Source organism: Phoxinus phoxinus (genome assembly GCF_949152265.1).
Source record: "Phoxinus phoxinus genome assembly, chromosome: 5".
Taxonomy (NCBI): domain Eukaryota; kingdom Metazoa; phylum Chordata; class Actinopteri; order Cypriniformes; family Leuciscidae; genus Phoxinus; species Phoxinus phoxinus.
The window spans coordinates 2,557,065-2,577,523 of NC_136880.1; the positions used below are offsets into that span (position 1 = coordinate 2,557,065).

Genomic DNA, 20,459 nt, shown 5'->3' on the forward strand with positions numbered 1-20,459 from the left:
TGGAGCAGTTCATGACAGTAATAATATTTTTATGCAATATGTAGATCGAGAGATTTACAAATAAACATTTATCAAAAGCCTGTTGTATCATATCTGATGTACACATTTTAAGATGTTTTTTCTACAAAAAAAGTTTATCGTTCCAAATCTTTTTTTTCATATAATCTTTTTAAATATATTTTTCTAATTTAGTAATTAAGAAAAATAATTATACATTTAATTTCAGCAATTATGGATGCTTTTTTTTACTATCTTTAAATTAATGATACATCACCCATTGGCCACCCTGCTCTCTAACATATCTGCGTCAGCCATCGATTGACCTTAATTTCGAAATATTAAAAACAAATAAAATGTAGGCTATTAGGTTTAAATAATATTAGCTTTATTTAAATCATTAAAGATTTTATGTCAAAGAGACATGTACTGTTATGAGGATGAGCCCAAGCGCAGACAGTATGCAACACACAACGTTTATTTAAAGACAAAAAACAGAGAGAACAAAACCCACGAGGGGGCAAAACAAGACAGGTTAGACTACTTTAGACTGACAACACTAGACTAGGACTCAGACAATAAACTAGACACTAGACTAACAGTAAAGACAGGATCAAACACTTCTTTCCAGACAAGACTTTCAACGGGTTACTCACGGGTTGTTTCACACAAAGTATGACATAGAATGAAAATCAGGGATAGATGATGAACCAGCGCAGGACAGGACTAAATAGGGAGAAACTAATAATGACAACAGGTGACACAGATGAAACAATAATGACTAATGAGGAGAACCAGTGGGCGGGGTTGAGTAACGAGACAACAAGCACATGGCCCAAACAAAAGGCCATGTGCTTGCACACAAAACATGGGTCTGTCATGATCCTGCCTCAAGACTAGAGAAAATCAAGGACAAGGCGGCAGAATCATGACAGAACCCACCCCTTAAGGAGCGGCTTCCAGACGCTCCTCAAGAGGACATCAAACACGAGACAAGACAGACTGTGATAAAGACACAAACCTACAAAACATGACAAATAACAACAATGGCATACACGAAAGCGGGAGCGGGAACAGGAATAGAGCTCTCTGAATCGGACTCGGCGCTCATGAAAACAGACTCGGGACCAGCGCTCTCCGAAGCAGACTCGTAAACAGAGCTCCTTGAATCAGTCACGGAAACAGCGCTCTCAGCGGTTGAAACTGGAACTACGCTCTCTGTAGTAGACTCAGTAACAGCGTTGTTTGCGGCAGACTCAGGAATGGCGCTCTCCGCAGCAGACTCAGGAACGGCGTCGACAGAAGCTGACTCAGGAACAGCGTGCCTTTCAGGTGTGGACTCAGGACTTGAGGACTCGACAGGTAAGACAGGACTCTCAAGGATCTTGACTAGACTTGAGATATAATCAGATAAAGCCTCTGCGGCTATGACGACAGGCATCTTTCGGCGAGCTGATACGGCTTGCAGGATAGCTTCAGCAGCTGAGTCAGCCGCAGCTTTCTCTGCAGCAGACTCTGGAACAGCTTTCCCCGCAGCAGACTCCGTAATCGCGCTTTCTGCAGCAGGTTCAGGAACAGAGCACTCTGCTGCTGCAGACTTCGGAATTGCGCTTTCTGCAGCAAGTTCAGGATCAGCAGTCACAGTTTCAGCGGCAGGCTGTGATGCCAACACGGACCCAGGGGGAGAGTGAGACGGAGGACAGAAAGCTCCCTTCTTCCTTCTCTTTCTCCTTGGCCATGGGACAGAGACCATAGCCGGACTTGTGGCCAGTGAGGGGGGCGCAGCGGAGGCCGTTGCACGAACTGGGAAGCCCGCCGCAGGCAAGGAGGATTCGGTGGAGGACGACTCCGACTCCCACGACGGACGTCTTCCACGCTTTCCGCAAAGACTGATGGACACGGATCGTGTCTCAGAAGTCGTGGTGGAACAAGTCTGGTCCCCAAGCGTAATGATGGCCAAAATGCGACCCTCTGGGATCACAGGCATGCCAGGCGATGAAGACACGGTGGGACCCCGCAGCTCCTTCTGAGACAAACAGTCCACCACATTGTGGAACGGGCGACAGGCCAATATCTCCCGTTCAGCCAGAGGAGGAGGGACATTGAGACCCGCGATGAGGTAGCGATTGACCAGGATCTCCGGCAAGAAAAACCTCCTCTCCTCCACAACCTGGGCGTACTTCCTCAGGAGCAACTCACCCTGGGGAGGGAATGGAAGCTTGCCCTTCATGCTGTCAGCGATAGCTGACTGCCACCATAGTCCTTGGTCAGTCGACTGTAGAATGGTGGGAGAAGACATACTGTCTGCTGGGTTCTGTTTTGGCCGGTTCATTCTGTTATGAGGATGAACCCAAGCGCAGACAGTATGCAACACACAACGTTTAACGTTTATTTAAAGACAAATAACAGAGAAAACAAAACCCACGAGGGGGCAAAACAAGACAGGTTAGACTACTTTAGACTGACAACACTAGACTAAGACTCAGACAATAAACTAGACACTAAACTAACAGTAAAGACAGGATCAAACACTTCTTTCCAGACAAGACTTTCAACGGGTTACTCATGGGTTGTTTCACACAAAGTATGACATAGAATGAAAATCAGGGATAGATAATGAACCAGCGCAGGACAGGACTAAATAGGGAGAAACTAATAATGACAACAGGTGACAGATGAAACAATAATGACTAACGAGGAGAACCAGTGGGCGGGGTTGAGTAACGAGACAACAAGCACATGGCCCAAACAAAAGGCCATGTGCTTGCACACAAAACATGGGTCTGTCATGATCCTGCCTTAAGACTAGAGAAAATCAAGGACAAGGTGACAGAATCATGACATGTACATGTGAATGGAGGCATTTTTAGAATTATATTGAAAAGCCTTTAACCCTCTGGGGTCTGAGGTGTTTTCTGGGTCCTGGAGGTGTTCTGACATGCTCTGACATTTGAGCTTATTTCTGTTACTTGTGACATTTTCATGGCTAAAGTCTTATTACACTGTATTCAGCACAAACTCTGATACAATAATATGTCAGCAGCTTGTATGTGAAAGTTTGTAGTTTCGAGATAATGACATGCGTGGTTTGTGAAAAATAAATAAATGTCACTGAAATAAGGTCATGAAACCCATACTAATTATTTCTTCACAAGACTTTTGAAAATTGTATCACGTAGCCTAGAATATTTGAATCAAAATCATCCTGCATACTCATTCAGATAAAACAATATATTGATTTAAAATTTGTTAGACATGTCTTGTGTAAGAAAGCTGTATGCGAGGTATGCGTGAACCACCCATGCATATTGATGTGCTTCACACCTGAGAAAGACAAAGACCCATAATGGCCCTATCAGGTGCTATCAGGCCATATCATTATGAGGAACCTTGCGCAAAGAATGAGGAGTGAGTTTAAAAAATAATGGCTTTTTGACTTTTTGGATTTATTTACAACACAACATAATCCAAAGATATACAACAAAGGACAAAAAGCACATTATTGAACACACTGATCACACCTTTGTGCTATTCCTGAAACATAGTACATACCTGTCATTTCCATATTGTTTGATTTTTCATTTTACCAAGTCAGCAGGACTCCATCAGTGTCATCTGGTCACTGTAAAAAAAAAATTTAAACATGCTGATATCAAGATAAACTAAAGGGCTGCACGATTTTGGGAATACATTTTTTTATTTTTAAAGTTCAAATTTAATATATATATATATATATATATATATTATGGTATATAAATATATGGTGTATATATATATTTTAATAAATGGTTAAAAAGGAACACTTCAGTACACTACACTAGAGGGAAATATATAAATATATTCCTTAGACGTTATGAAATGAGATTGGTGTAAAAACATGAAGCCTAATGTTTGGTGCGTTTTGCTTTTCAAAGCCACAGCGCGAGTGACTCAAACTCACAGCGCGTGCAGAGAACATTATTGAAGCGATCGAACCGCTCTAAACTATGAAATATTATTGTTAGCACATTATAAACATCCAAGTTTGAGCAGATATCAATGAACACAGCATTTAACAGTAAACACTAGTCTAAACATTATAACATGCATCATACATTTCATATCCTACTTTTATAGCATGCTGTGTTTTATTATGAACATAAAAACATCCTTGTGTTGTATAGGCTATATTTATATATCATTGAAAGGTTGCCTACCTGTCTATAGTTCATATTTCAACAGGTTTCCATCGATTTCACAAAAAGCCTCTGTGCTGTATATGCTGTTTATGTAACAAAATAAATGGAAAATGTATTTAACCCCCTGGGGTCGGCAATCACGCCGGCGTGATTTGCACGTTTTTTTTCACATAGCAGCTGAATAAACTTAAAATACTCCGTCATATATGGTCATACAGACTTAATAAAAATTAAAAAAGAATCTGTGAGATGTCTACTTTTGTATGTGTCCACTTACAATCAAAACAAAACGCTGTGCTTTTGTAAAATAAAGAAATTAAACAGGGTGTGCATTCTGCCTCTCCGTCTCGTGAACTTTTTTTTCTTGAGCACCTCTCTAAACATTTAAAAAACTCAGCGTTTGTGAGCTCTATATATTTATAATCATTTAAGTGTGTAGTTTTAAATTATCTGATTCAAAACGGAAACAAATATTCTCTGTTTAAGTAATTTGTATAAAACCAACAAGATATTCAGTTTCTCTAACCCTTCCTCATTAGTTTTAATGTGACCACACCCACACGCGCAAAACATATAGAGATGCAAATCGTCCATGTGTCGCGCGAACGCCCCCATTACCTCAACAACAAAGCGGCAAACTTTATCAGTCCTGCAGTCGTCGAGTTTAGAAGACATGCTGTGAGATTATAGGGTTTACATCTGAAGAAGAAGATCGCGATTTGAAGACAAGAACGATTTTAAGGTAAGAAATAATTCTGAATTATATTAGTTAGTGTTATTGTTGCATAAACTTCACATTGCCATTGAACTGTTGCTCGATGCTTCAGTGAATGTTCCCTGCACGCGCTGTGAGAGTTTGAGTCATTCGCGCGACGTGCGTTTGAAAAGCAAAACGCACCATGATTTTACTCCAATCTCATTTCATAACGTCATATCGATTGTAAACATTTGAAGTAACATATGATAATCAATATGTTTTTCTCTAGTGTAGTGTTACTGAAGTGTTCCTTTTTAACTATGCCTGCTATACTATTGTTCTTATTATTTGATTCAGCCCTGCAGGTATATGCCTACAAGGCACAACAAATGTATATATATGTATATATATATATATATATATATATATATATATATATATATATATATATATATATATATATATATACATATATATATGTGTGTGTGTGTGTATTTTGTAAATTTTAAAAAGGAATTTTCACCAGAAATCTAAAATGTATTCCCACAATCATGCAGCCCTGGTTTCTTCTTGATATCAGCATGTTCACAGCTTTTTTATATATATATATTTATTTTAGGTAGCTACCCGTCCTGCTGACTTCAACATGAGCATGAGGAGGTAAAGTGAAAAATCAAACACCTTGGAAATGACAGGTATGCACTATGTTTCAGGAAAGGAAAGGTGTGTGACTGGTTAAGTCTCTGTCTTTAGTTCAGTGTGTTAAATAATGTGCTTTTTGCCATTTGTTGTGTATCTTTGGATTATGTTGTGTTGTAAATAAATTCAAACAATCAAAAAGCCGTTCTTTTTTAAATATCCTCATTCTTTGTGCAAGGTAATGTAATGATAGTGCCTGAGAGCTCCTAATAGGGCCATTATGGGAGGGCCTTTGTCTTTTCTCAGGTGTGAAACACTCAATATTCATGGTGGTTAACGCCTCCTCGCATAAAGCTTTCTTACACAAAACATGTCATACAAATTTTAAATCAATATATTGTCTTATCTGAATGAGTATTCAGGATGATTTTCACATAGTTTTGGAGCAAATATTCTAGGCTACGTGATACAATTTTCAAAAGCCTTGCGAACAAATAATTAGTTTGTGTTTCATGACATTATTTCAGTGACTTTTTTTGGGTCATTTTCACAAACCACGCATAAATGTTATTATCTCAAAACTACAAACTTTTACATACATGCTGCTGACATATTATTGTAGCAGAGTTTGTGCTGAATGCAGTGTAATAAGACCTTAGCCATGAAAATGTCACAAGTAACAGAAATAAGCACAAATGTTAGAGCATGTCAGAACACCTCCAGGACCCAGAAAACACCTCAGACCCCAGGGGGTTAATATTTGTATATAGAACATGTATTGTATGTGTTCCATCTAATTCTGTGTTGTGACTTATTGTAGGTTAAATGATTGTAACTTAACAGACAAAAGCTGTTCAGCTCTGGCTGCAGTTCTTGGATCAGACACCAATCTGAAAGAGCTGAACATGAACAGTAATAATCTGCAGGATTCAGGAGTGGAGCTGATCTGCACTGGACTGAAGAATATAACGTGTAAATTGGAGATACTGAGGTAAGTTGAGCCACAGGAGTCACATGACTAGAGTGAGGTGCGATGACTGACAGGACGATGCCGGAGGCAAAAGCGCAAGAGAACTTTTGTGAAAAATTCAAAGATCTTTTATTTATTTGTTACAACGTGGGTGTACCATATCAATCCTGTCATTTTGTTATTTTATTGTTGTTGTGTTTTTTCATCGAGAAATATTGAAGTGACATTAAGCATTAATTTTGTTCCAAGACAAGGAAAGATCTAACATTAAATATCAGAATAAGAGCTAAAGATCCTGAGGGCCATTGGCAAATATCTTTTCTTGTAAAATAAGTGCTCCACACGGCTCTGGGGGGTTAATAAAAAAGCTAGTTATTTTAGTCGATACAGTTTTAAATAAGGAAATCTTTCTTACACGAACCCATCGCTTCACTTCAGAAGGCCTTTATTAACCCCCCAGAGCTGTGTGGAGCACTTTTATCATGGATGGATGCACTTTGATGGAAAAATATACAGCCATTCACTGCCATTATAAAGCTTGGAAGAGCCAGGACATATTTTTAATATAATTCCGATTGTATTAATCTGAAAGAATTTCATATACACCTAGGATAACTTGAGGGTGAGTAAATCATGGGCTAATTTTATTTTTGTGTGAACTATCCCTTTAACAAGACGACGAAGAGGGACTTCATTATTGTAGAGGCGACTGGAAGAGCGATCATTCAGATTTATATTGTTCAGGTTTAACTGATTAGTCAGCTGAATGTTTTCCTCTCTGTTCTAGACTCTCTAACTGCAGTGTGACAGAAGAAGGTTATAAAGCTCTGGCCTCAGCTCTGAGATCAAACCCTTCACACCTGATAGAGCTGGATCTCACAGGGAATGATCCTGGAGAATCAGGAGTGAAGCAGCTCAGTGATTTACTACAGGATCCAGACTGTCAACTGAAGACACTGAGGTGAGACGGGATCTAATAATTAACTAAATTAGTTATATGGAGGCTAAATATTCATAACTAATATATTATTTTAGCTATACAATTAGCTTGACAATTTGTTGCATCAAAATGATCAAGATCAGAGGGTTGTTCCATAAAACAAGATTAGAATACAAGCCAGGCTTATTTTGGTTAGTCAAACTTATTGTCGATTGATTCTTTTTCATAAAGCAAACTTAAAATAGTTCAAACTCAGTTACTCTGGCAACTTATGCTGGGAAACTAGCCTGGTCCAGGGCAGGCTAACTGTCAGGCTAAGCCTCAGTTGTTGCACAGATCCTCTGCACAGATCCTCTAACACTGACCAATAGGAACACAATGACTGATATTCTCTCATACCATTATTTGACTTTATTAACCACTATCAGTCCAAAAATAAATAGACAAGAAAATCAACTTAACCCTAAAACCGTATTGTGGACAAATGTGGGCAAAATAATTTTGATTTATTTTTTAAAAATACTTCCCTTGATCTGACCGGTACAAGACTTGGCTACTTTTCCTAAGTTTGCCACCTGAACACACACAAAAAAAAAAAATACTCGATTCTACAATGTTAAGTGGGTGAAAAAAAAAAACTCCTTAATCTTGTGTTTGTGGACAAAAATGGGCACCCATAGGAATGAATGGGAAAAACTGAAATTCAGAGTATTCTTGTTGTATTTTTGTTAAAAAAAAATCAATAAATCCAATAAATCCAATACAATGTATATCTAACATACACACAACTGAGGGGCTGATCCTGTACAACATTCTCAACATGGCAAAAACTCTCACTCATACACACACACACACACAAACACACACAAACACAAACAATGCATTCAATGAGCCTATGACAGAGCTGGGCTTTTTCTTTTTTTTTTTCAAATAAAAACTCACTCACATACAAAAATTATCCAATCAATGATGGCAACCAATGGAATGATCCAATCAACCACCTGGCTCATCACCCTCTCTCTCACACACACACACACACACACAAACACAATGCATTCAATGAGCCAATGGCTGCGTTCGAAACCGCATACTTCCCTACTATATAGTAGGGGAAAAGAGTAGGCGAGCGAAAAAGTATGTACGAATCATAAAAGAGTAGGCGAGAATTACCTGGGTGACGTACTAATTATCGCGAGATTCGGACTTAAGTGCGTTCGAATATGCCTACTTTCCTACTATATAGTAGGCGAAAACAGTACGTGAAGGAAGAAGTACGTTCGAAACATCAGTATTCATAAAAGAGTAGGCGAGGAGTTCCCGGATGGCTTACTGCTTCCAGACAGATTTTCGAGTGCAGTCCGATGGATACTCTTCTATCCCAGGAGGCCACGCGAGGGGATACGTCATTATCAAACATCACGGAGATCAGCGACGCGCGGGGTTTCAAATGTGAGTAAACACGGTTCCTTGTGTTAAAATTGCATGTGTTAAACTACTATAGAGTAAACGTTTTAACTGTTGAAGGTGTAAAGGAGTTAGACAGTATAGTATAGTTGTGATTTTGCTGTAAAAACACGTTTTATTATGTATAGCTCTAGCTGACAGGGGAGCTCCAGTAAGGACACGTAACGTTAAGTTACGTCTCTAAAAGGGACTTACATAAACATCTTAAAGACGCTTATTTTAAACGTCTATTTACATCTGACAGGAAAATCTTTTATAAGTATTGCAGTATTGCACAACATGAAATATACATCTGAGTGGTATGTGTGCTATTATGTAGAACAAATCTATAAATTAACTAAACATAAGTTATCTATTTTATTTGTCCATTAGTACTGTTGATAAATTGAGGAACATCTATGTTGGATAAAAAGTTAAAACAACCTCAACATGTAAATGTAGTGTTGAGCTCATAAATCACAGAGGTTATGGGAGTCTTGTCTGGATGTTACAGGGACAGAAGAACAGATGTGTGTTTATCCGGTGGAGAGCTAATATGTATTCCTTTATTTTATGGAATATTCTTTGATTTTAGAGTTGCACATATCTTTTCAAAATGTATACTTTTGCTCTTAATTTCATGTTATCCTCTCCATAATGTACCGTATAAACTAAATCCAAACAAACATTCTTGCTTTCTCCAAAAAAAAAAGGAAAAAAAAGCTGTAATTCTCAGCATTCTAAATAAGTCATCTTTATTAAGTAGCTTAGGTCCTAAACCCAAAACTATATTTTGTATCTTTATTATATTTGGTTTCTTAAATTCTTCCCTGAATTACTTCCGTTTAATTTTTATTATTATTTTAAGTATAAAATATAAGTGTAATGAGCTAAGTTCACTGTTCACTTCCTAAAGATAAATTATTATAATTAGAAGATATTTCTGATGTTATAAAATATCGCATAGCCTATCATTTTTCCAAGCAAAATGTATATAGTCAGAATTATCGCGCTCCGATTTGGCGCACAAGCGCGCAGCAGCGCTCATTCTATATGAGGTTTAGCAGCAAAATGGAAATATTTGCTCGATTTTTCTAAGATTTACAGATGGAGAATATTCCTGTGAAATGTAAGTTTTGCAAACACCATGTTTCAAACGCATAAAATGGCACAAAATATATGCAGTTTGATGGTGGATCGATTTGATCTATGATCGACCTCTAGGGCTGCTTAAGAAACGCGTGCACACGCAGTTATCTAGACTAGATAAACCTGGATCAAATTAGTGGGATTGCGTGAACTTGAATGACCTTTAATGAAACCGCTTTAGCCCCAACTTATTTGTTAGGTTCATTCAAGTCAGGTTTTGGAGTTTAATCCCTGCTTTTCTTGGCGTCTTTTATGGAACAACCCTCAGATCATATGCTGCAGCTTCTGTCACGATGATGATAAACGTCAAAACAGTTTAGTTGTGATACGAGCTAAAGGTCAAATAGACATTATGGGTCAGTATATGGGCTGCTATTCTGGAGTATACCTTGATAATTGAAACGAACAATTTTATTTTTGTGCACACTTCTCATCAAAATTCTAGATATCCTTTTAGTGAAATAGTTTTCTGAATACAATAGTTTTGCATCAAGCCCAGATTCACTGCATTTCTACAGCAGGTCTATGAGTCTCCAGATGTTCACAAACATGCAGTTTCTCACTTCTCCTGCTTAAAAGCCTGAAAGATCTTAATTTCACACTCTGTATTCATACTGAAAACCATGATCTAGTGAGCTTTTGTCCTTCTGCTCTGTGAGACGTTTCTGTTCTTATGCAAGTAAGTAAATTATATATATAAAGCACATTTAAATATAGCAGAGCTATCCAAAGTGCTGAACATAGTAATGAAAAATATATAAATAAAAGCACAGAAACGTAAAACCAAACAAAACAAACAGTGAAACAAGATTTTAAACTGAATTCTAAAATGAATCGGGAGCCGATGAAGGGACGCTAAAATTGGGGAGACATGATCATATTTCTTTGTTCCCGGTCAGCAGCCTTGCAGCTGCATTTTGTACCAACTGGAGGCGACCAAGTGATGACTGAGTTTGCTTTAGGACTGAGTGCCGCTCTAGTTTCCTTCAAATTTATATTTATTTGTGTATTTACATGTTCAAATAAAAATAAAAATACATATATCGTATCAATCTTTTTTGTAGTGCAACAGACATTGAGTTGAGAACTGAATTGACTCTTCTGCAGGTTTGTGAGTCCTGCTGCAGAGGAAGCCTGTCAGTATGTGAATAGAGTTGTGGGTATAAACCCGTTACTTCAGAGAAAGCTGAATCTGAGTGGACATGAACTAGGAGACACACGAGTGAATCAGATCGCTGCTCTACTGCAGGATAAACACTGTCGACTCAACACACTGACGTGAGTATTGCTCATTTATTTATAATATTACTTTACTTTTAGTTGTAATGTTAGCTGATGATCATATTTCCTCACTTGTTTGAGTCAGAGCAGTTTTTTCCTCAGCGTCACAAAGAGCCACAACAATTTAAAGTAATACAATTAAACAGCAAATTAAAAACACACTTAAAACGTGATATCAAGCTTTAAATATTTGGTTAAGACAGACAGTTTGATCATGGGTCAATAATTATTTCAGTAACTGTAGAGGCAGAACAATGTTTTTGTAACATCAGAATCAGAACTGTTCATAACTGCTTTCAATCAATGTTTATATTTCACAAAATGTAAAATATCTAATTTTGGTGCAGTATATAATGCAACTTGTAAAAATTGAAGAAGTGCATTTTAAAAGTCTGTGATCAGTGTCTGCCTGTAATAAGATCCACTGAAGACAAGTTGACTGAACACTAGTGATGAGTGCTTTAGAAACACGCTTCATGAAGCTACGAAACCTTTACAAATCTTTGGTTTCAAATCAGTGGGTCGGAGTGTGTATCAAACTGGCAAAGTCACATGATTTCAGTAAACGAGGCTTCGTTACGTTATGACTGTTTCGACACATTTCAAAATGTCAATGGTTCACCACTGAGGGGCGATGATCTCTGTGAACCCATGAATCATGCAGATTTACTGAGATTAAGTGTTTGTGAAATATTGTAAATATTAAAGTTATAGCTTATTTAGAGAAATCAGCAGAATGGCTTAGTGCAGGCGCTAACGGCTCCAAATATGTATCTCGTAATTTACCCCACTAATAATGTCCATAATGTTACCAAACTTCTATATTAGTGCAAATAGGTTCCAAACTCACAAACTTTCCAATGTACATCATAAGTTTATTAAAATAACACTTGCCTGATGGGTTATGCTACTGCTAGACCGGACGTTGACGTCACTTCGGTGAGTTGAGAAAAGTCAGTAAAAGTCCCTTGCAAAACTCACCAGTGTCATCACACTACATCCTTATGCTTTGCTTTCTGCCAGGACAAAATTGGTTTAATTGATTTGAAGCTTTGAAAAGCTTTGTTTGTATTCAAATAAACGTGAACAAAACTAAAAAAACAAAGACTTGACTGAGAAACATGAAGGTCACCAACAGCAGTCACAGGGAACAAAGCCAGACAGAAGACAATGGCAACATGAAGGCAGGGCCGTACGCAGGACTTTATAAAGACTGAGGTCCCAAAATTGATGTTGCTGTGGGGGTTCGGGGGACATTTGTGATTTTCCTGATCTACACATGTGCAATTTAAGGTGTTTGAAGGCCAAAAAATGGATATCATTAGCTTTAAAAGCATGTCAGTGGGCAGAAGCATACATTATTAGTCAAGCAGAAAACAGATTCTTAAACATGAGAATCAGATTAATAACCATAATAATAATTTGTTAATATTTATATAGCGGTTTTTTTAGCTTAAATGTCGCAATGAATGATCCACACTACACAATTTAATGCATAGATGTTATGCTTATTGTGGACAAAACACAATCACTTATTCCAAACAGGAATGAGAAATGATTCAATGATTATTTTGCATAGATGTTACATTTCAATCAAACGCCAATGCAATCCTTCTGTGTCCAGAGGCATATGAGCAATATGTGTGAGCATCAAAGATCAGTTTCAGCAACTTGTTTCTTTCCTGAATTAATCAATGTTTTTGGACTAATCGATTCAATTAATGGTTCAGTTGCTCACTCATAAAGACAGTCACGTGTCGCCCCCTTCTGGCTTAATGATGCAAGTTACACAGACAAGTGGAGTAATACAGTGAACAGTCCCAGTGCTGATACTGGTGAAGTATTCAAACACATTCGAGGTATACAAATATATATTTATACAATAATACTATTATGGAAATATATTTAATAGGTGCTTGTGCTGTTAAACTGAGTTTATAGTTTCCGCTGTAATAGTGAAGAACATAATATCTGTGTTAAATATGAATCCATTGTAATAATGATAATCTCACCGTGGGCACAGTATGCAATACCTGCTCTTCCTCTCTCATCTTCATCACATTCTCTCTTTCTTCTTCTCTCATCTCCTTATCTTCACCTGTATATCTTCCCTTCCCAAAGCTGAGCTTTGATTGATACAGTCTTTGCAAACTGATTATTTCTGTCTGTTGTTCATAACTTCTATCGTAAAACAGCGGGTTAGTTTTGCTGCTTGCATCATATCTCACACTTTATGACCGTTAACTGAAGCGGGTCGTGAAGCGGCGCTGGAATTCGCGCTCGACTCGCAGCTTCTGTGAACATAAAGCGCGTCTACTTGATTGGTCATCTAAAACATGGTGACATTGACATTGAGTGTTGTTAGTCCGCTGAAGCAGCTCAGATGAGGTCTTTATCGTGGTGATGTGCAATATCATTACAGCACCAAAGTAGAGTTAATATTAGACAATTATTTCACAACCTTCATTATATAGACCATATACTGTATAGCCCCTTTCCAGCGCTGCGCTCGTTGTCTTTTGACTTCCGGTCTGCATTTCACAGCGATCTTGCGTATTTATGAATGAACGAGCCGTTTTAAAATCCTCCCGGTCTACTGACATTTGTTAAGACATCTGCTTAAAACATTACCATGCTCATGATAACTTTCATTAACTCTACAATAAGTAAATCCACTTCACCAGCTAATTACTCCTGGACAATAAAAATTCAATAATCCATTTTCACCTTTCATATTTCACTTCCAAAATATTCAAACTGTTTAAAAATACAACCTATAATTTTCAACAGGCAATATTCGGTGCATTTTATTTCGCATTACAAATTCGCTTCCACAAATTCAGTGGTTCAAATTCGACAGTAAATTCAACATTGACATCCAGGAACTGCAGGAAAAGCAGTAGATTACCGAGCATAATCTCCATCTGCTGTTAGTCGTCCTCACCAGCAGGGGGCGCAAGCGCGTGTTGTTGACGAAGACCAGAGCAACAGTTAGAGCAAGCCATTCATTCATAAAAACTGATTTATAGAAATGTATGTGTATTTGTGAATATTATGAGGGCAGTTTTTATGTGTATTGCTCAGAAAAACACAAAAATAACCCATTTCCACTTATTTTGGTCAAACTTATAAGTGCTTTTATTATTTTCAGTGATGTGCAGCCTGTACATATCTGTTCACATCTCAAAAAATTTATGACCCTTTAAAAATTATATGAAATGAATGTGTAACCGAACATAAAGTAGTATATTTAAATGAACAGTGTGTAGTCTTTCTCTCTGTTACCTGCATCTGGATATCCCTATTTATTTGTCAGCAAAAGTCTGCTGGATGAAGCTAAACACGCTAGTTGATCATCATAAATCTGATTCATTTTCTTTTCTCTTTCTGTCTTCAGTCTGAGTGATTGCAGTATTACAGAGGAACAGAGTCTCATCCTGACTTCAGCTCTGAACTCAAACCCGTCACATCTGAGAGATCTGGACCTGAGCAGGAATACACTAGGAGACTCTGGAGTGAAAAACCTCAGTGATCTACTGATGAACCCACAACTCAAGCTGGAGAAACTACAGTTAGTGTCATTATACTGTACAGCAATTACAGTGTGACTGAAGTTTATTTATCTGAAGACAGCAGGGCTTATGTTTCATTGTTTACAGCAGTGCACTTTCTGGAGTTTCCCTATTGCTCACATTTTATGTGTTTTTACCTAGATAGTAATGGTTTAATTTCCAGCATTTGATACAATGTACTGATTGTGTACATGCAGAAATCTGCCTTTTCAACAGAGAATAAAGAAGAGAGACGTCAAATAAATAGTTAAAATGAAAGAGAAGAAACCGTGTGTTCCAGCGCACAGAACTAGTGTGACTGGGTTTCAGAACAGACTATTGGACACTAAATGCTGCTGTAGCTCTTCAATAAGATGATCATCATAGATGTGAACTATTGTTATTTCTCTGTCTTCAGTCTGAGTTATTGCTGCTGTAGCTGCTGCATATATTTAAAAAAAAAAATTCTGAGTATTGGATAAAGCCAGGTTCAAAATTATTTTTTTATTGTGTTCACATATTAGATGGGGGAAATTACAGAGGGATTTATGGATATCTACTTTTGTTATCCTGTAAATCAGAATTATACTGTGAATAGCCTTAAAAAATAGATTTTCGCCACGTTTTTTGGAATAAAATGTTATATAAATCAGGCAAGGAATGATATATTTACAAATCCCTCTGTAAATGTCTTCATAATATAACTAGGCACAAGACTGGAAGGTTTGGTGTATATCGGTGCGACTGAAGTGGAGATTTCAGACTTGGAAAATGAGAGAAAAGTCAATTTGAGAAAACGGGCTTTAAAGGGGTGGTTGATTATGATTTCACTTTTCTAGCTTTAGTCAGGGCTGCCAACTCTCACGCATTGAGCCTGAAACTCACGCCATTGGCCCTTTTCACACGCTCTCACGCCACACAGTGCCGGATTAACCATTAGGGCAACTGGGCAGGGGCCCAGGACATCTAAGGGGCCCTGGGCACCGTCAAATATTATGTTAGATTAGGGGTGTGCGATATCACGATTTTTGATCGTGGACGATTAAAATATCTCCACGATCTGCTTTTGAAGAAATATCGTAGGATCGTGCATTCTATCAGTTTGCAGTTCTGGCGCCTCCGTCTCAACATACTGTACAACACGACGTACATTCACATGAAATGCAGAGGAACGGGACACTGTAGTTTATAAAAATGTATTATTTGCATGTGCTTTAAAGGCTTGCCGGTTAAACATGTCATTCGCTGCTGATGCGCTGTTCTAACGAGCGCTTATCTGAGCGCAATACACCCGACGCGCGCATGCACTAAAAGCCTGTCTAACAGCGCCTGTTACTGGACTAAGTTATCTTTCGAGTCTTATTGTGCTAATACTGTCAAATACACACAAGGTTTACATAAACAAAGTTGGTTATGTCTAAAGTGAAAGAACAGTAGTAGAAAATAAGAAAAAAATCTGCTTGTCAAATGCGTGTAGACTCGTCGCATGCAGATCTTAAAGTGACAGTAGCCCTAGTAAACATGCAGCCGCTTATCCTTAAAGGGATAGTTACCCAAAAATAAAAATTCTGTCATTATTTACTCACTTACTCTAATGTTGTTACAAACCTGTATTAATTTATTTCTTGTGCTGAACACAAAAGAAGATATTTTGAGGAGTGTGGCTAACCGGGCGGTTGCTGGTCCCCATTGACTACCATAGTAGGAAAAAAACTCAGGGGCCTCTGAACTCTTAATCCGGCCCTGACGCCACACATCCATTTTCTCACGCAGAAAAAAATTGCGAAGCAAAGAGGACACTGACAACGACAGACAAGACAGAGCAGGGGTTACTTTTGATATAAAATAAATGATCAGCTCTCAGATTCTGTCAATTTTATTACGCAATTCAAACAATAAATACCGTTTTGGCGCTTTTGACGTGACAGATCTCTGTAGTGCCTCAGTTCAAGCGGCACGTGAACCGATCATCTCTAACTCTTCTCGGCTCTGCTCTTCTTTACTATTAGTAAATAAACCCGAACTTACCGAAATATATATGCCTCGGATCAACCAGTGTTTTTCAACCGCGGTAAGAAGTCAATAAAACAGGTCGGCTAGAACAATGTCACATAAGTTACATTTACATCAGGAAAGCAATTTAATGACCATTTATAGGCTGGAAAAATTAGCTATAGAGTTTTGTTAAATATGTCCACTATATTAGGCTACATATTATATTTTTACTTATATCATTAAAATATTATAAAGTTGTTATTATAATAAAGAACGCATTATATTTCATTTAAGTTGTTATTTTTAACCTTTAATAAAAATAGCCTAGGGCTCTGTTTACAGCATTAGTGATTTATTTTTTAACATGTTTCTACTGTAACTAATAATTATAAAAATGAATCGATATTGAATCAAGATGTCAAGCAATAATAAATACAGTAACCAGCCAGTAATTGTAACCATGCAGCTAAACATTGTAACATGTTGTCAGTAAACTTAATAAAAATAAGTTACCAAATGTTTTGACAATCACAACTTATTGTGATGCCAGTTTTTTTTCCACATACCCCAACATCACCACCATCTCACTCCAAGCTAAACTCAAAAGTTGGCAGCGCTGCTTTAGTTAGTGTGTAATGTTGCTGTTTGATCATAAACAACATCTGCAAAGTTACAATGCTCAGAGTTCAAAGCAAAGGAAGATATTTGCTTTTAAAGAAAAGGACGACAACAAACGGCTGGTAGGAACTACACGACATTCCTCCCGGGTTAGTGACATCACCAACCCTAAAATTTACATAACCCCGCCCCCTGAACACGATTTATAGATCATCATGACAGAATATGCTAATCAGTGTTGGGAACGTTACTTTAAAAAAGTAATTAGTTATAGTTACTCACTACTTTTTTCAAAAACTAACTGAGTTAGTAATTGAATTACTCTATAATAAAAGTAACTCGTTACCATGGAAAGTAACTATTTGCGTTACTGTAAAAAAAAAAAGTTGCTATAATCCAAAGAATTTAGATTTTTGTGAGCAGTTTTCAGTTGAAATGAGTAGAACAGACGGTGTTTGTACATCATTTTCTATATTTATTGCACGTCGACAGACAGCAAGAGGTTTATCCTGCACTTCAAGTATTATCTTTGTAAGAAAAGTAAACAGTTACACCATATAAAGTGCATTTAACTTTAGCAAATTAAATCAAACTCTCTCAACCTGAGACAACTGGTCAAGAAAACAACCTGGCGAACTAGCATCTGTGGTGGAGGTATCTGTGTTTTTTGCCACTAGCTTTGTAGATGCGTGTGTCAATGTGAGATGCTTCATTAAATTAGAGTTGCTTACAGCGGGTGTCGACAAAGTCTTCGCTCCTGGACATAATGTACACATTACATGCACGTTCTTGCCTTTGACCACAATGAATTTGAAGTAGTGCTTATATCTCCACCTTGAAAATGCCAGCTTTTCATCGGATTGCTCCTGACTCGCCATCTCTGCTGCTCCGTCAAATCTGTTTAGCTGTTGTGTGTGTGTGTGTGGTGCCTGGCGCGTGTGCTGGCATGTGTGTAAAAACACTGGCTCTGATTGGCTACCATGAAACATGACTCAGCCTTAGCCAATCATAATTGCTCACCTCGTTATTAACCCACCTCCTCACTAGCTGTGAGCCAGCGGTGCGTTCGGAATCGGATTACAGTTTATTCAATCAATGCATATAACGCACCGCATTTAACGTCCAGTAACGTTAACGGCGTTGTAGCGACGGGAAAAGTAATTAGTTAGATTACCCCTTTACTGAAAAAATTACGTTGTTACCTAACGCCGTTCTTTTAAACGGCGTAATCCCAAACACTGATGCTAATCAATGACTAGAAGATAGTTAACTCCACATCAGCTGCATAAACTCATCAACTAACCATTCAGAAATGTCCTGTTGCTTCTACATGTTGTCACTTCTTCTTGAGTCTCTCCATCATTGTCTGACTCCGGGTTGAACATGAACTAAAAGTTTTTGAAATTTCCAGTGTGTGTGTGTGTGTGTGTGTGTGTGTGAGGTAAAAGGACACAAGCTGTTGAAGCTCCGCCCCCTGTGCAGCTCATTTGCATTAAAGGAACAGACACTAAACTATGTATTTCTGCTCAACTTCAAAAAGTGACAACTTTAACATGCTATAAAAAAATATCTTTGGGGTATTTGAGCTAAAACTTCACACACACACTCTGGGGACATCAGAGACTTATTTTACATCTTGTGAAAAGGGCATTATACCGCCCCTTTAAAGATTGCATCAGCCAATGAGATTGCACATTTAGAGTTAAATCCCCCTTTTACTTTCACGATTGGTTGCTGATAAACAGGAAACGACCATATTTGGACCCGACAGCATTATACAGGAGAGAGAGAGCTTTCTAACGGTGTGTGTGATGACAGGGAGCAGACAGAGATCGCGGAGCAGCGGATGATTTATAACTGTCACAGTGTCTGGTGGTTCCCTGGGTTTAACATTAGAGGTCTCAGTTTTCACGGTGTCTAGGCATTTTCACTACATTTCCCATAATCCTGTCTGTCACTGATTGTTCATTTCCTTCAGCTGTTTCTCGTCACCTTGTTTGCACTTGTGTATATATACCCTGTCTGTTTCAGTGTTTGTCACGGAGTCCTTGTTTATTGTCCCCACACTTCCGTTCCTGTTGCTGCCCGTTTCTTGTCCTTGTTCATGTCTTGTGTCTTTGGATTGCCCTATCGGATTTTGACCCTTGCCTGGACTGGTTTTGTGAGTACGGATTACCCTATTAAAGAATACTGCTTTTGGATCTTCGTGTCTTGTGTGTGTGTCGTGACAGAAGGACTCCGTCAATGCAAAGATCCAGCGGTATGGGGGTTCGTATCCTTTCCCCCAGAACGGGGAAGGAGAGGAGGGGAAGAGTCCAAAATTTAATGACCCTGCGACAGCAGGGCCAGACGGTGGATTGTCTGGCTCAGAAGTTTTGGACTCTCTCTAGAGGTTTGGACTAGAGGTCTTCAGGTGAACCCGTTGACCCGTTGACCCGGGACCCGACCCGGGACCCGTACGGGTTCGGGTCTATATTTTAAATGATCAGCCGGGTCCGGGTCGGGTCGAATCTATTACTTCGGGTCCCGGGTCTGTTTAACATTGTGTGTAATACCCGTGCGAGTCATCAAATCTCAAAAATGCGTCTTGTCACACTCATATTTAATATATTTTAAATCAGTAACATAATCTGAGGTGAACTGTCACATGAATGTTTACTTTGACACTCAAAATAAATTGCGTTAAAAAGCATATTTTAGGTTGATCCATCCAGCTAGCGCGCATTTGCAGTCAAGCGCGTGTCATGTTTCTATGGCAACCAGTTACCAGAGGCAGAGCTTCAGTGAGGGACAGCCAAACCGCGCTTTAGATTTTACAATGTCAATTAATCGTTTTGTTCAATCTTAAAGTTTTAGTGGTCAGATTCAGACTCGATGATGCAGAGCAGAGAGCACGGAGATGATAAATAACGTCAGCGCAGCGGCCATGGCACTGAACGAGCAATCGTTATTATAGTTCAAAAAGGCAAACAGCCAAAAGTTATTGTGCGAGTTAGCAGCT

The 20,459-nt window shown here is 38.3% G+C and overlaps 1 protein-coding gene across 1 annotated transcript in view; it reads left to right on the top strand.

Annotated features, from left to right (window-relative positions):
* LOC306998035 (NACHT, LRR and PYD domains-containing protein 12-like) overlaps positions 1 to 20,459 on the top strand; it is a 69,669-nt gene that overhangs the window by 37,425 nt on the left and 11,785 nt on the right. Inside the window, exons 8-11 of the mRNA XM_079611767.1 lie at positions 6,332 to 6,502; positions 7,269 to 7,442; positions 11,121 to 11,291; positions 14,692 to 14,865. Coding sequence (XP_079467893.1) covers positions 6,332 to 6,502; positions 7,269 to 7,442; positions 11,121 to 11,291; positions 14,692 to 14,865 — 690 coding nt within the window. The remainder of the gene's footprint in view (positions 1 to 6,331; positions 6,503 to 7,268; positions 7,443 to 11,120; positions 11,292 to 14,691; positions 14,866 to 20,459) is intronic.